The sequence below is a fragment of the Oncorhynchus masou genome, chromosome 24 (assembly GCF_036934945.1).
Source record: "Oncorhynchus masou masou isolate Uvic2021 chromosome 24, UVic_Omas_1.1, whole genome shotgun sequence".
NCBI classification, from domain to species: domain Eukaryota; kingdom Metazoa; phylum Chordata; class Actinopteri; order Salmoniformes; family Salmonidae; genus Oncorhynchus; species Oncorhynchus masou.
The window spans coordinates 45,411,803-45,425,997 of record NC_088235.1 but is presented as its reverse complement, the minus strand read 5'-3'; the positions used below and the strand labels follow the sequence as shown (position 1 = coordinate 45,425,997).

Genomic DNA, 14,195 nt, shown 5'->3' with positions numbered 1-14,195 from the left:
ACAAAATCAAATGGGGATCCCCTTGATGTCAGGGAGTTGCAGAGAAGTGTACTGCTGTACTGCTGTTAGGGGCTGAGCAGAGAGCGTCGTGAACCCATTAACTCACTGGGATGGAAATCCATATCAATGAGCTCGTCCTAAACCTGTCCAAAAACTCTGGGAACAAAACGACCACTAACAAATTATGAATACGCTTTTCATATATATTCAAAATCATACTGAATAATGTTAACCAAAAACAACAAATTACAACCAGGATCAGCTTTGTATATGCATAATTTTCAGTTATAAAATATTCTTCTTTCTGTTCCACAAAATTTGTGGGGCTAACATTTTGAAAGTAAAGGCACGGAAAAATACATCTCAAATTCCATATCTCAGTATGTGATCATATACTCTTGTACATTTATACCAATGTTGAAGCCTTTCCAGCTGTAAAAGGGCAATCAGCAATTGCTACATAATTTTTTTTTTTTTTTTTACTTATGATATGTACCCACTGATTACTTGAGAAAATAACTTAGAAATGCCGCATGAGCTTAGTTCAACTGTCGTACCCCATCAAGGCAACAGGAAACATGTTGTCCCTCACCCCCAATTCGTGACAATTATTAAAATGTATGTTGCATGGATTAATGAGAGAGAGAGAGAGACAACAAAAAAACGAAGTATTTTGAAATCAAAACTTGATCGCTCAAAATGGACGGGATGTCAGAGAACGGACTCCACTGCTTGATAGGAAGAAGCATTGATATAAACAGGATTTATTTTTATGGGACGAGAGACAGTTATACTGATAGTAGTCTCGCTAGACTAAACTGAAAGTAACAGAATGGTCCCATATCAATGAATTGACTGAAATATTCACATCAATCCACTGTTGTAGATCGTTTACACTTATGCAAACGGTCTCTATACAGTAGGCATGTAAGACACTCCTAGAGCATTTAAAATTATTTCACTGTGAATACTCGCTTAAAGTTGAGAATATCTAATGCATGCACATTTATGTTAATTTTTTTGTGACAAGTTTTGTGACAAAATACCAGGCGGTAATGTAGTGTCATCAAATCATATAGGAAGGAAGAGTAGCAGCATTATATATATTTTTTAATCTTTTCCCCATCACAATTGTGGGGGACAAAAAGTATAATTTGCCAGAAAATCTAATTGCCGAAGCTTATAAGTCCTAACAGGAAACTTGCTGTTCATGACTGTAGCTCAAATGGGACGGGAGATATGCGAACAGACGGAGACAGATCCATAGTCATTGTCATACCCCCAGGGGCTTAAACAACCTAAGCTGTGTTGGTATGTAAGTGTTGTATCACATACATTACTGCATTCATACCACAAATGAACACCACACATATTATTAATAATCAATACAGGCCAATGGAAACACGATCATCTAATGACTACATTTTTAAAATCAAGATTAACAGTGGGGGCTACTGTAGAATCAGTGTGCTAGTGGACTTACCCAAAAGAGAAGAGCTGACTAGGCTTCTTCATTGCCACCCAAGAGCTCAGCAAACAGGTGATCAGACTGTGGGCCAACAGGTACACACACATAAGTCATCATGACTAACAACAACAGCTCAACACAAGCAGTTGCACAGCAGTAAAAAGAGCTCAACACAAAATGTTAGGTACACAACTTAGCTTAGTGTAAAACTTCTTCAGACAGCGATGACAAAACATAATGAGCCCCAGGATTCCCACTTACTCACCTGAAGAGATCGAAGATGGTGAGGTACGTGAATGCAGTTAAGGCTGAAATGAAAGAAATAGATGATCAGTGAGTGCTATATTTTACTTGAAATGATTATAATAGAAATCAAGGAAATATTTATTTTTTTGCTCTGTAAAAGCTATTGCAACACGTTTAAAACCTCTTGGTGTTAGGGGGCAGTATTTTCATTTTTGAAGAAAAAATCATTCCCGTTTTAAACGGGATATTTTGTCAGGAAAAGATGCTAGAATATGCATATAATTGACAGCTTTGGATAGAAAACACTCTAACGTTTCCAAAACGGTAAAGATATTGTATGTGAGTATAACAGAACAGATATTGCAAGCGAAAGCCTGAGAACAATCCAATCCGGAAGTGCCCCAGGTTTTGAAAGCGCTGCGTTCCAATGACTCCCTATTCAGCTGTGAATGTACCATCAACGAGCTTACGCTTTCTACGTATTCCCCAAGGTGTATACAGCATTGTGACGTAGTTTTACGCATTTCTGTTGAAGAATAGCCGTAGGCAGCCACATTGCGTAAGTGGTCACATGGTGGCTCAGAGAGAGATTCTCACGTAAAATACAGAGGTAGCCATTATTCCAATCGGTCCTACTGAAAAATGAATTGTCCCGACGGATATATTATCGAATAGATATTAGAAAAACACCTTGAGGATGGATTCTAAACAACGTTTGCCATGTTTCTGTCGATATTATGGAGCTAATTTTGAATATTTTTCGGCGTTGTGGTGAACGCAATTTCCGGGCGATTTCTCAGCCAAATGTGAAGAACAAACGGAGCTATTTCGCCTACAAAAATAATCTTTTGGGAAAAAAATGAACTTTGGCTGTCTACCTGGGAGTCTCGTGAGTGAAAACATCTGAAGTTCATCAAAGGTAAACAATTTAATTTGATTGCTATTCTGATTTCCGTGACAAGGTTGCCTGCTGCTAGCAAGGCATAATGCTATGCTAGGCTATGATAAACTTACACAAATGCTTGTCTCGCGTTGGCTGTAAAGCATATTTTGAAAATCTGAGATGACAGGGTGATTAACAAAAGGCTAAGCTGTGTTCCAATATATTTCACTTGTGATTTTCATGAATAGGAAGATTTTCTAGGAAGATTTATGTCCGTTGCGTTATGCTAATTAGTGTCAGATGATGACAACAGTCCCGTTCACGGGATGGGGTGTCACTACAGGTTAAGTGTGAAGCTGGAAGCTGCAATACACCAGTTGAAAGAATATAGCCTAGTTTGGTGAGATAAACCACAATTGAATATACTGTCAATCAACAAGACAAATGTTCTATAATGATACGTCGGTCGTAACACCTTTAGTGTACCAGCCATTTCACGGACACACAAACATTAATATCCTTTGGTTGACAAAAACTGTGTTATTCCTATCCAGTAGAGATGACAGTGTAGCTGTGGTGTCTAAGTTAAAATGCCAACTCCCACGCATGCACATAAACAAAGTCAGTAACTGTGAATACTCAGTGAACAGGCCTTAACCAGTCTCCAGCCATCTACTGCTCCTCAATGTATCTATACTTTAAAAAAACACATGGAGTAAACTCTCTGGTCCTAGGGGGCGCTGTAGAGTAGAGAAGCAGTAGGCTGGATGGCGAGGAGGAGTCAGAGGTGGAGGCAGAGTGATATCTGCCGGCCTCCAAACCCGGCTTTATGTAAGCCGAATATGATGGAGAGATTAGCAAAGCTTTGCATGGAGAGGAACATTTTGTTTTCACACTGCTCTACCATGTTGACTAAATTGAGTTGACGTAATCCATTATCCGTTCACCCAGTGGATCTATCGGACTGACTGAGCTCTGCTTGTTCTGTCCAGGCCACACTGCCACAGTGACTGTGTCACAGGTACATGAGATCACCTCAAATAGGGTATCATCCAATATGGCTTTTCAACTGTGGTCCAATCCTATAAAATCCACTGTGGTACAGGCATTAACATTAGGTTTTAATCATGTGAATGTACTAGAACATCAGGGAGGACATAGGCTAGACTTGCCTATTGGTAAATAAATTATCCAATTGGATGAGCCCTGGTGCAAGCCATGGTCTACTCACTCAATGATTAGAAGACGGACCATGTTTAATAAAACAATAGAGGGTGAGATTTTCTTCCGGCCATATCAGCTCAGCGCCTTTACAATATACTTTACATCCATCACACAGTGTTCAATTCACGACACATTGCATCCGTTAGGACACATATCCTACCCAATTGTCTGAATGAGTTTAACGCTAAGCAGTTTATACACTTACCCACCTGACTGTCTCTGCCCTCTTTTGTTTTAAAATAGACTTCCCTCCAAATACCATGGATACAAACACTGGCACTCAAAACACTTGTCTGGTATCATGCAGCACAAGTACATTAGTCATAACTTCGGCTCCCTCCGGAGCTGAACCCAATATGTGAAGCATAACGTGTCCAGATTAAAAGGTCATTTGTGTATGTTTGTAGACCTGATCAATGGGAGATAAAAAGGAGCAGAGTGGAGGAATATGACCCGGGAGCTGCATATTTAATGATGTCTGCAGAGCAGAAGTCCAAACAAGTCTGATCAGCTGACCGTGCCCCATGCCTTTCTGCCATCCCAGCCACAGCTCAATCCCAGCCCCAGCCCCATCCTCACCCCCTAGCCCCAGCCCATCAGTCACACCCACCCCAGGGAACAAAATCCATTAACGGCATTAAGTGCTGCCTGGTTATCGGAGGATAAGCAAACGTTAAAAGGGGCCTTTGGACCATTGTTGTGTCTCACCTTTCCCTGGGCGAGGCCAAGTTGGGTCCTATCTGCCTTGGCGTATAGACAATTTCACACAGGTATACACTAGGGTTGAATGGCGGGAACACAGTTTCTGATATCAACCACCCAAAACTAGTCCCTTTTCCCGGGATAAATAACTCAGAGAAACCGGTCAATTATAAAACATTTTTTATATCAACAGCATGACGTGAAATGGAACTGTTAAATGATATACAATGACTAAATCTGTCTTCTCTATGGCCTTCTCTCTGCATGATCAAATCATCAATGCTCATGGTGGGGACAGACAGCCCATCTCAGTTTGGAGTGCAGTTTACAATGGATGTAAACCTATCATCTCATCATGGTAACTTTTTCTCTTGCAACAGGTAGGCCTACATTTTAAAACAGCCTATCACTCAAATATCATTGCTTTAAATCAGAGCATGAGTGAGCAGTCTCTCTCTCTCCGCATCAATTCCATCCAAAATAGATATCTTGAACAGGATTAATCTAGAGATCCCATATACCTCTTTCAGGTAATAAATTCAATGGCCTCTCTTCCTAAAACAAAAAACACTCCTTAGCTCTTGGAGTCCCATGCAGAAAAAGCTAGACTAGAATAGCTTGCTGGGCATTGTTTTTGTAGCATTTCTTTTACCAATAGACTATTCGAAGAGGGAAGCAAGCTCCTGTTTGCTGAATGTTACATACAGCAGCCAATAGAACTCAGGTAGATTGAAAGAAGAGTGAACGCACGATGGCGGTAGGCTATAGCAGTTATTTATCCAGACCAATAACCATTCAATCTTAAATTTGATTTAACTAGGCAAGTTAGTATTAGTAGGCATGTCAAATTCTTATTTACAATGACCCGATGCGCCACTCGGAAGGCCATTAAGAGAAGTGAAAGCCGTCTGCATCTTATTCTAGTCCTATATTATTCAAGCATGTCATTAGAATTATGAAAATAAAGACAATGAAACGTATTTCACTTAACTGTTGAAAGAGAGAAAGCAATGAAGCAACAATAGAGAGAGAAAGAGGAGGTAGGCTAATAACATCAGGGGAAATATTATGAAAGGCATATCTGCATCAGCCTACTAATTATAACAATAGGCCAAATTATATTTCCAAATTAAAATAAAATTTGCAAGCCTACACTTGTAACTAGAGGTCGACCGATTAATCGGAATGGCCGATTAATTAGGGCCGATTTCAGGTTCATTTAACAATCAGTAATCTGCATTTTTGGACATCGATTGCGGCCGAATACATTGCACTCCATGAGGAGACTGTGGCTGACTACCTGTTACGTGAGTGCAGCAAGAAGCCAAGGTAAGTTGCTAGCTAGCATTAAACTTATCTTCACATAATCACTAGTTAACAACACATGGTTGATGATATTACTAGTCTATCTAGCTTGTCCTGCGTTGCATATAATCGATGCTGTGCCAGTTAATTTCTCATTGAATCACAGCCTACTTCGCCAAACGGGTGAAGATTTAACAAGCGCATTCGTGGAAAAAGGACTGTCGTTGCACCAATGTGTACCTAACCATAAACATCAATGCCTTTCTTTAAATTCAATACACAAGTATATATTTTTAAACCTGCATATTTAGTTAATATTGCCTACTAACATTAATCACTATTAACTATAGAAATTGTGTCACTTCTTTCGCTCCGTGCAAGCAGAGTCAGGGTATATGCAGCAGTTTGGGCCGTCTGGCTCGTTGCGAACTGTGTGAAGACCATTTCTTTCCAACAAAGACCGTAATTAATTTGCCAGAATTGTACATAATTATGACATAACATTGAAGGTTGTACAATGTAACAGCAATATTTAGACTTATGGATGCCACCCGTTAGATAAAATACGGAACAATTCCGTATTTCACTGAAAGAATAAACGTTTTGTTTTTCGAAATGATAGTTTCCGGATTTGACCATATTAATGACCTACGGCTCGTATTTCTGTGTGTTCTTATATTATAATTAAGTCTATGATTTGATATTTGATAGAGCAGTCGGACTGAGCGGTGGTAGGCACCAGCAGGCTCAGAAGCATTCATTCAAACAGCACTTTCCTGCATTTGCTGGCAGCTCTTCACTGTGCTTCAAGCATTGAACTGTTTATGACTTCAAGCCAATCAATTACCGAGATTAGGCTGGTGTAACCGATGTGAAATGGCTAGCTAGTTAGCGGGGTGCACGCTAATAGCGTTTCAATTGGCGACTTCACTCGCTCTGAGACCTTGAAGTAGTTGTTCCCCTTGCTCTGCAGGGGCCACGGCTTTTGTGGAGCGATGGGTAACGATGCTTCGAGAGTGGCTGTTGTCAATGTGTCCCTGGTTCGAGCCCAGGTAGGGACGAGGAGAGGGACGTAAGCTATACTGTTACACTGGCAATACTAAAGTGCCTATAAGAACATCAATAGTCAAAGGTATATTAAATACAAATGGTATAGAGAAATAGTCCTATAATTCCTATAATAAACTACAACCTAAAACTTCTTACCTGGGAATATTGAAGACTCATGTTGAAAAGAACCACCAGCTTTCTCATGTTCTGAGCAAGGAACTTAAACGTTAGCTTTCTTACATGGCACATATTGTACTTTTACTTTCTTCTCCAACACTTTGTTTTTGCATTATTTAAACCAAATTGAACATGCTTCATTATTTATTTGAGGCTAAATTGATTTTATTGATGTATTATATTAAGTTAAAATAAGTGTTCACTCAGTATTGTTGTAATTGCCATTAATTGTCACAAATAAATTAAATATTATTTTTTTAAATAATGTTTATTTTATTTTTTATGAAAAAAAAAATAATAATAATATATATAATTATTTAAAATCGGCCGATAAATCGGTATCGGCGTTGAAAAATCATAAATCGGTTGACCTCTACTTGTAACTTTGTAGGCCACATGTGCTGCACCAGAATCGCATGTTCTCTCAGCTTTATCATGGTTTGAAAGAGGTGCGTAAATCCAGTCCAGATAATACAATTCACGCTCAAAAAGATTAGCCTACTGGAGATTTACCCAAGAGAGCATATAGCTAGCTACATTTCTGACAGAAAAACATCAAAGCCTATAGATGTAGCTAGCTATATGCTCTCTTGGGTAAAGCTCCAGTAGGCTAATCTTTTTGAGTGTATTATCTGGACTGGATTTACGCACGTCTTTCAAACCATGATAAAGCTGAGAGAACATATAGCCCTAGCTATATGCTCTCTTGGATAACGGCACAATCATTTGGGCTTTTCGAGCTTGGGCTCATGAAATATCTTTAATGTAGGGCTCATAAAATGTATTTAATATATGAGAAAAGTGATTTTTCTTGGGATGGAACATTTGTAAAATACCTGGAAAATATTCAACCCTAGTATACACTCATAGCACCCTCCCCACACACACAGTATCTCAGATAGGAGAGATTTGCTAACTGCAGCTGTGTGGACTGTCATTGCGCAGAGCAACACGCATCAACCGGGGCATCTCGGGTGTCTGTCGACGTGGCACATTAAAACAACAATAAATTGCTCCATATGTAAACTAAAAGCTTTATTGACTTACTACATAGAAACACCTGGCAGGGGAAATGGGAGCCGTGCAAAGGAAGCTGCTGCTGATCTGGGCCTGTGCTGACAGCCACAGGGGAGACCAGGGAAACACACTCAGGGCTAACTGCTACATAGCATTGAGAGCTGAGAGCACACATACACTCACACTACAGATGTGACAAAAGTGATTTTTATTAAATGTTTAAACCACCCTTTTTTTAAAATTTAAGTGATAAGAAAAAAAATCATGACATGACGTGAATTCCAGGGCCCCCACCATCCGATCTGGAGCATGAAGTCACAAGCCCTGGTCTACCCTAGAAAGCCTATGTACAGTGGGGCAAAAAAAGTATTTAGTCAGCTACCAATTGTGCAAGTTCTCCCACTTAAGAAGATGAGAGAGGCCTGTAATTTTCATCATAGGTGCGTACACTTCAACTATGACAGACAAAATGAGAAAAAAAAATCCAGAAAATCACATTGTAGGATTTTTTATGAATTTATTTTCAAATTATGGTGGAAAATAAGTATTTGGTCACCTACAAACAAGCAAGATTTCTGGCTCTCACAGACATGTAACTTCTTCTTTAAGAGGCTCCTCTGTCCTCCACTCGTTACCTGTATTAATGGCACCTGTTTGAACTTGTTATCAGTATAAAAGACACCTGTCCACAACCTCAAACAGTCACACTCCAAACTCCACTATGGTCAAGACCAAAGAGCTGTCAAAGGACACCAGAAACAAAATTGTAGACCTGCACCAGGCTGGAAAGACTGGATCTGCAATAGGTTAGCAGCCTGGTTTGAAGAAATCAACTGTGGGAGCAATTATTAGGAAATGGAAGACATACAAGACCACTGATAATCTCCCTCGATCTGGGGCTCCACGCAAGATCTCACCCCGTGGGGTCAAAATGATCACAAGAACGGTGAGCAAAAATCCCAGAACCACACAAGGGAACCTAGTGAATGACCTGCAGAGAGCTGGGACCAAAGTAACAAAGCCTACCATCAGTAACACACTACGCTGCCAGGGACTCAAATCCTGCAGTGCCAGACGTGTCCCCCTGCTTAAGCCAGTACATGTCCAGGCCCGTCTGAAGTTTGATAGAAAGCATTTGGATGATCCAGAAGAAGATTGGGAGAATGTCATATGGTCAGATGAAACCAAAATATAACTTTTTAGTAAAAACTCATTGTGTTTGGACAAAGAATGCTGAGTTGCATTTAAAGAACACCATACCTACTGTGAAGCATGGGGGTGGAAACGTCAGGAGCTCTGGACGCTACGCTGACAGACACAGCAAACCTTCTTGCCACAGCTCGCATTGATGTCCCATCCTGGATGAGCTGCACTACCTGAGCCACTTGTGTGGGTTGTAGACTCTGTCTCATGCTACCAGTAGAGTGAAAGCACCGCCAGCATTCAAAAGTGACCAAAACATCAGCCAGGAAGCATAGGAACTGAGAAGTGGTCTGTGGTCACCACCTGCAGAACCACTCCTTTATTGGGGGTGTCTTGCTAATTGCCTATAATTTCCACCTGTTGTCTATTCCATTTGTACAACAGCATGTGAAATTTATTGTCAATCAGTGCTGCTTCCTAAGTGGACAGTTTGATTTCACAGAAATGTGATTGACTTGGAGTTACATTGTGTTGTTTAAGTGTTCCCTTTATTTTTTTGACCAGTGTATATACAGTGCCTTGCGAAAGTATTCGGCCCCCTTGAACTTTGCGACCTTCTGCCACATTTCAGGTTTCAAACAAAGATATAAAACTGTAGAATCTGAACTGTAGAAACTGAAGAATCAACAACAAGTGGGACACAATCATGAAGTGGAACGACATTTATTGGATGTTTCTAACTTTTTAAACAAATCAAAAACTGAAAAATGGGCGTGCAAAATTATTCAGCCCCCTTAAGTTAATACTTTGTAGCGCCACCTTTTGCTGCGATTATAGCTGTAAGTCGCTTGGGGTATGTCTCAGTTTTGCACATGGAGAGACTGAAATTTTTTCCTATTCCTCCTTGCAAAACAACTCGAGCTCAGTGAGGTTGGATGGAGAGCATTTGTGAACAGCAGTTTTCAGTTCTTTCCACAGATTCTCGATTGGATTCAGGTCTGGACTTTGACTTGGCCATTCTAACACCTGGATATGTTTATTTTTAAACCATTCCATTGTAGATTTTGCTTTATGTTTTGGATCATTGTCTTGTTGGAAGACAAATCTCCGTCCCAGTCTCAGGTCTTTTGCAGACTCCATCAGGTTTTCTGCCAGAATGGTCCTGTATTTGGCTCCATCCATCTTTCCATCAATTGGAACCATCTTCCCTGTCCCTGCTGAAGAAAAGCAGGTCCAAACCATGATGCTGCCACCACCATGTTTGACAGTGGAGATGGTGTGTTCAGGGTGATGAGCTGTGTTGCTTTTACGCCAAACATAACGTTTTGCATTATTGCCAAAAAGTTCAATTTTGGTTTCATCTGACCAGAGCACATTCTTCCACATGTTTGGTGTGTCTCCCAGGTGGCTTGTGGCAAACTTTAAACAACACTTTTTATGGATATCTTGAAGAAATGGCTTTCTTCTTGATTGTTGTCCTATGGACAGAGTCTCCCACCTCAGCTGTAGATCTCTGCAGTTCATCCAGAGTGATCATGGGCCTCTTGGCTGCATCTCTGATCAGTCTTCTCCTTGTATGAGCTGAAAGTTTAGAGGGACGGCCAGGTCTTGGTAGATTTGCAGTGGTCTGATACTCCTTCCATTTCAATATTATCGCTTGCACAGTGCTCCTTGGGATGTTTAAAGCTTGGGAAATCTTTTTGTATCCAAATCCGGCTTTAAACTTCTTCACAACAGTATCTCGGACCTGCCTGGTGTGTTCCTTGTTCTTCATGATGCTCTCTGCGCTTTTAACGGACCTCTGAGACTATCACAGTGCAGGTGCATTTATACGGAGACATGATTACACACAGGTGGATTGTATTTATCATCATTAGTCATTTAGGTCAACATTGGATCATTCAGAGATCCTCACTGAACTTCTGGAGAGAGTTTGCTGCACTGAAAGTAAAGGGGCTGAATAATTTTGCACGCACAATTTTTGAGTTTTTGATTTGTTAAAAAAGTTTGAAATATCCAATAAATGTCGTTCCACTTCATGATTGTGTCCCACTTGTTGTTGATTCTTCACAAAAAAATACAGTTTTATATCTTTGTTTGAAGCCTGAAATGTGGCAAAAGGTCGCAAAGTTCAAGGGGGCCGAATACTTTCGCAAGGCACTGTATATTTTTTACATACACACACACACACACACACACACACACACACACACACACACATACACATGTATGTATGTATGTATGTATGTATGTATGTATGTATGTATGTATGTATGTATGTATGTATGTATGCATGCATGTATGTATATATACACACACATATATACATATATATACACACATATATACATACATACATACATATATAAATATACATACATACATACATACATACATACATACATACATACATACATACATACATACATACATACATACATACATACATACATACATACATACATATATAAATATACACACATATATACATACATACATACATACATACATACATACATACATACATACATACATACATACATATACATACATACATATACATACATACATATACATACATACACACACACATATACATATACATATATATAAACACACATATATAAAAACACAACTGTTGATGAGATAGAGTTGACCCATCAAACTTGACCATCAGTAACCAAAACCTGAAGCTAGCGGTGACTACCAGCTCTCACTAAGAAACTTTCACCAGACCACTAAATAAATGGAGTAACTGCTTAAAAGAAAACCTGACCTCTGAGATCAACATTTTTATTTACCATTCAGTGGAAACAAAGTGAAGATGGGTACACGATTTAGGAGGATAGTGTTCTGATAATGGTCAAGGTATAGTGTTGTAACCACAGAATTTAATGAGATTGTATTTTATGGATTCAACCACAACTTTAAAAAGCTGCAAGTTCTATGTAAAGATTTCTCACTTGTTCACTCTTGACAGTTGGTGTTTCACAGCGCAGCGCCTAAAGACAATTCTAGTTGTCATCAAGAATATAAAATAACTACCTGCCCATCAATTCTCACCTATTCCAAAGTTTAGTGTAATTGAGCACCCCATCCAACCCCCCCTTATACAAGGTGGCCCTACTGTTGTCAGAGTGACAGGCTACACTGAATCCTGATGGATGAGGCGAGTAGGATGTAGCCCTCTGTGAATAGGAAGACATGGGTGAGCAGCACATAGTTTTTTCCAAGAAGGAATAGGCTTGTGTAACGGGAGGCTACAGATGGAGACTGGAACTCTACACTTTAAGTAGGCTGTCAGAAATGAATAGGGGTACAAGGACAGGCCCCTGAGGAGCTTCATACCAGCTTGTAGTGATATCGTCCCCTGCCCTGGAGACAGGAGAGCGAGCTCCCTGCTCCAACCCTGAGCTGAATACACTGTCTCTGGCCAGACTTGGCTTGGATAGGATTATGTTGTGAGGGTCGATCTCAGTCTGTGCCTGTGGAATGTCTTAGGTGTCTTACTACAGTCTCCTCTTTATTTAACAGCAACAAAACCAGACGCCGCTATTAGATTAGCTCATTCGGACGGATGGTAGCTCTAAAGAGATTACATAAGACGAGGCAGATGAGGACATACATTAGCTTTACTGAACATACAGTCATGGCCAAAAGTTTTGAGAATGACTAAATATTAATTTTCACAGTCTGCTGCCTCAGTTTGTATGATGGAAATTTGCATATACTCCAGAATGTTATGAATAGTGATCAGATGAATTGCAATTAATTGCAAATTCCCCCTTTGCCATGCAAATGACCTGAATCCCCAAAAAACATTTCCACTGCATTTCAGCCCTGCCACAAAAGGACAGGCTGACATCATGTCAGTGATTCTCTCATTAACCTGTTAAATCTATGGGGGCGCTATTTCATTTTTGGATAAAAAGACGTGCCCGTTTTAAGCGCAATATTTTGTCACAAAAAGATGCTCGACTATGCATATAATTGATAGCTTTGGAAATAAAACACTGAGGTTTCCAAAACTGCAAAGATATTGTCTGTGAGTGTCCCAGAACAGGAGCTACAGGCAAAACCAAGATGAAACTGCAACCAGGAAATGAGCAGGATTTTTGAGGCTCTGTTTTCCATTGTCTCCTTATATGGCTGTGAATGCGACAGGAATGAGCCTGCCCTATCTATCGTTTCCCCAAGGTGTCTGCAGCATTGTGACGTATTTGTAGGCATATCATTGGAAGATTGACCATAAGAGACTACATTTGCCAGGTGTCCGCCCGGTGTCCTCCGTCGAAATTGTTGCGTCATTTTCAGCTGCTGGTATTTTTCCATGGGATTCTGAGACGAAAGCAGGCTTCCACGAACGGCATATCAATGAAGAGATATGTGAAAAAACACCTTGAGGATTGATTCTAAACAACGTTTGCAATGTTTCGGTCGATATTATGGAGTTAATTTGGAAAAAGTTTGACGTTTTGGTGACTGAATTTTCGGTTCGTTTCGGTAGCCAAATGTGATGTACAAAACGGAGCGATTTCTCCTACACAAAGATTCTTTCAGGAAAAACTGAACATTTGCTATGTAACAGAGTCTCCTCATTGAAAACATCCGAAGTTCTTCAAAGGTAAATGATTTTATTTATTTGGTTTTCTGGTTTTTGTGAAAATGTTGCGTGCTAAATGCTACGCTAAATGCTAAGCTAGCTAGCAATACTCTTACACAAATGCTTGATTTGCTATGGTTCAAAAGCATATTTTGAAAATCTGAGATGACAGTGTTGTTAAGAAAAGACTAAGCTTGAGAGCAGGCATATTTATTTCATTTCATTTGCGATTTTCAGAAATCGTTAACGTTGCGTTATGGTAATGAGCCTGAGGCTGTAATCACGATCCCGGATACGGGATGGGTAGTATCAAGAAGTTAACACAGGTGTGAGTGTTGACGAGGACAAGGCTGGAGATCATTCTGTCATGCTGATTG

The 14,195-nt window shown here is 39.9% G+C and overlaps 1 protein-coding gene across 2 annotated transcripts in view; it reads right to left on the bottom strand.

Moving 5' to 3' along the window:
• Positions 1–14,195, bottom strand: part of LOC135512251 (zinc transporter 6-like) — an 82,664-nt gene that overhangs the window by 38,222 nt on the left and 30,247 nt on the right. The window contains exons 1-3 of one of the 2 annotated variants that reach the window (XM_064934074.1): positions 8,103–8,262; positions 1,734–1,776; positions 1,484–1,549 (exon numbers count right to left, since the gene is read on the bottom strand). In XM_064934074.1, coding sequence (XP_064790146.1) covers positions 1,484–1,549; positions 1,734–1,776; positions 8,103–8,247 — 254 coding nt within the window. In that variant the 5' untranslated portion in view covers positions 8,248–8,262. Of the gene's footprint in view, positions 1–1,483; positions 1,550–1,733; positions 1,777–8,102; positions 8,263–14,195 lie in introns of those variants that run through there. The other variant, XM_064934073.1, reaches the window with a different exon arrangement.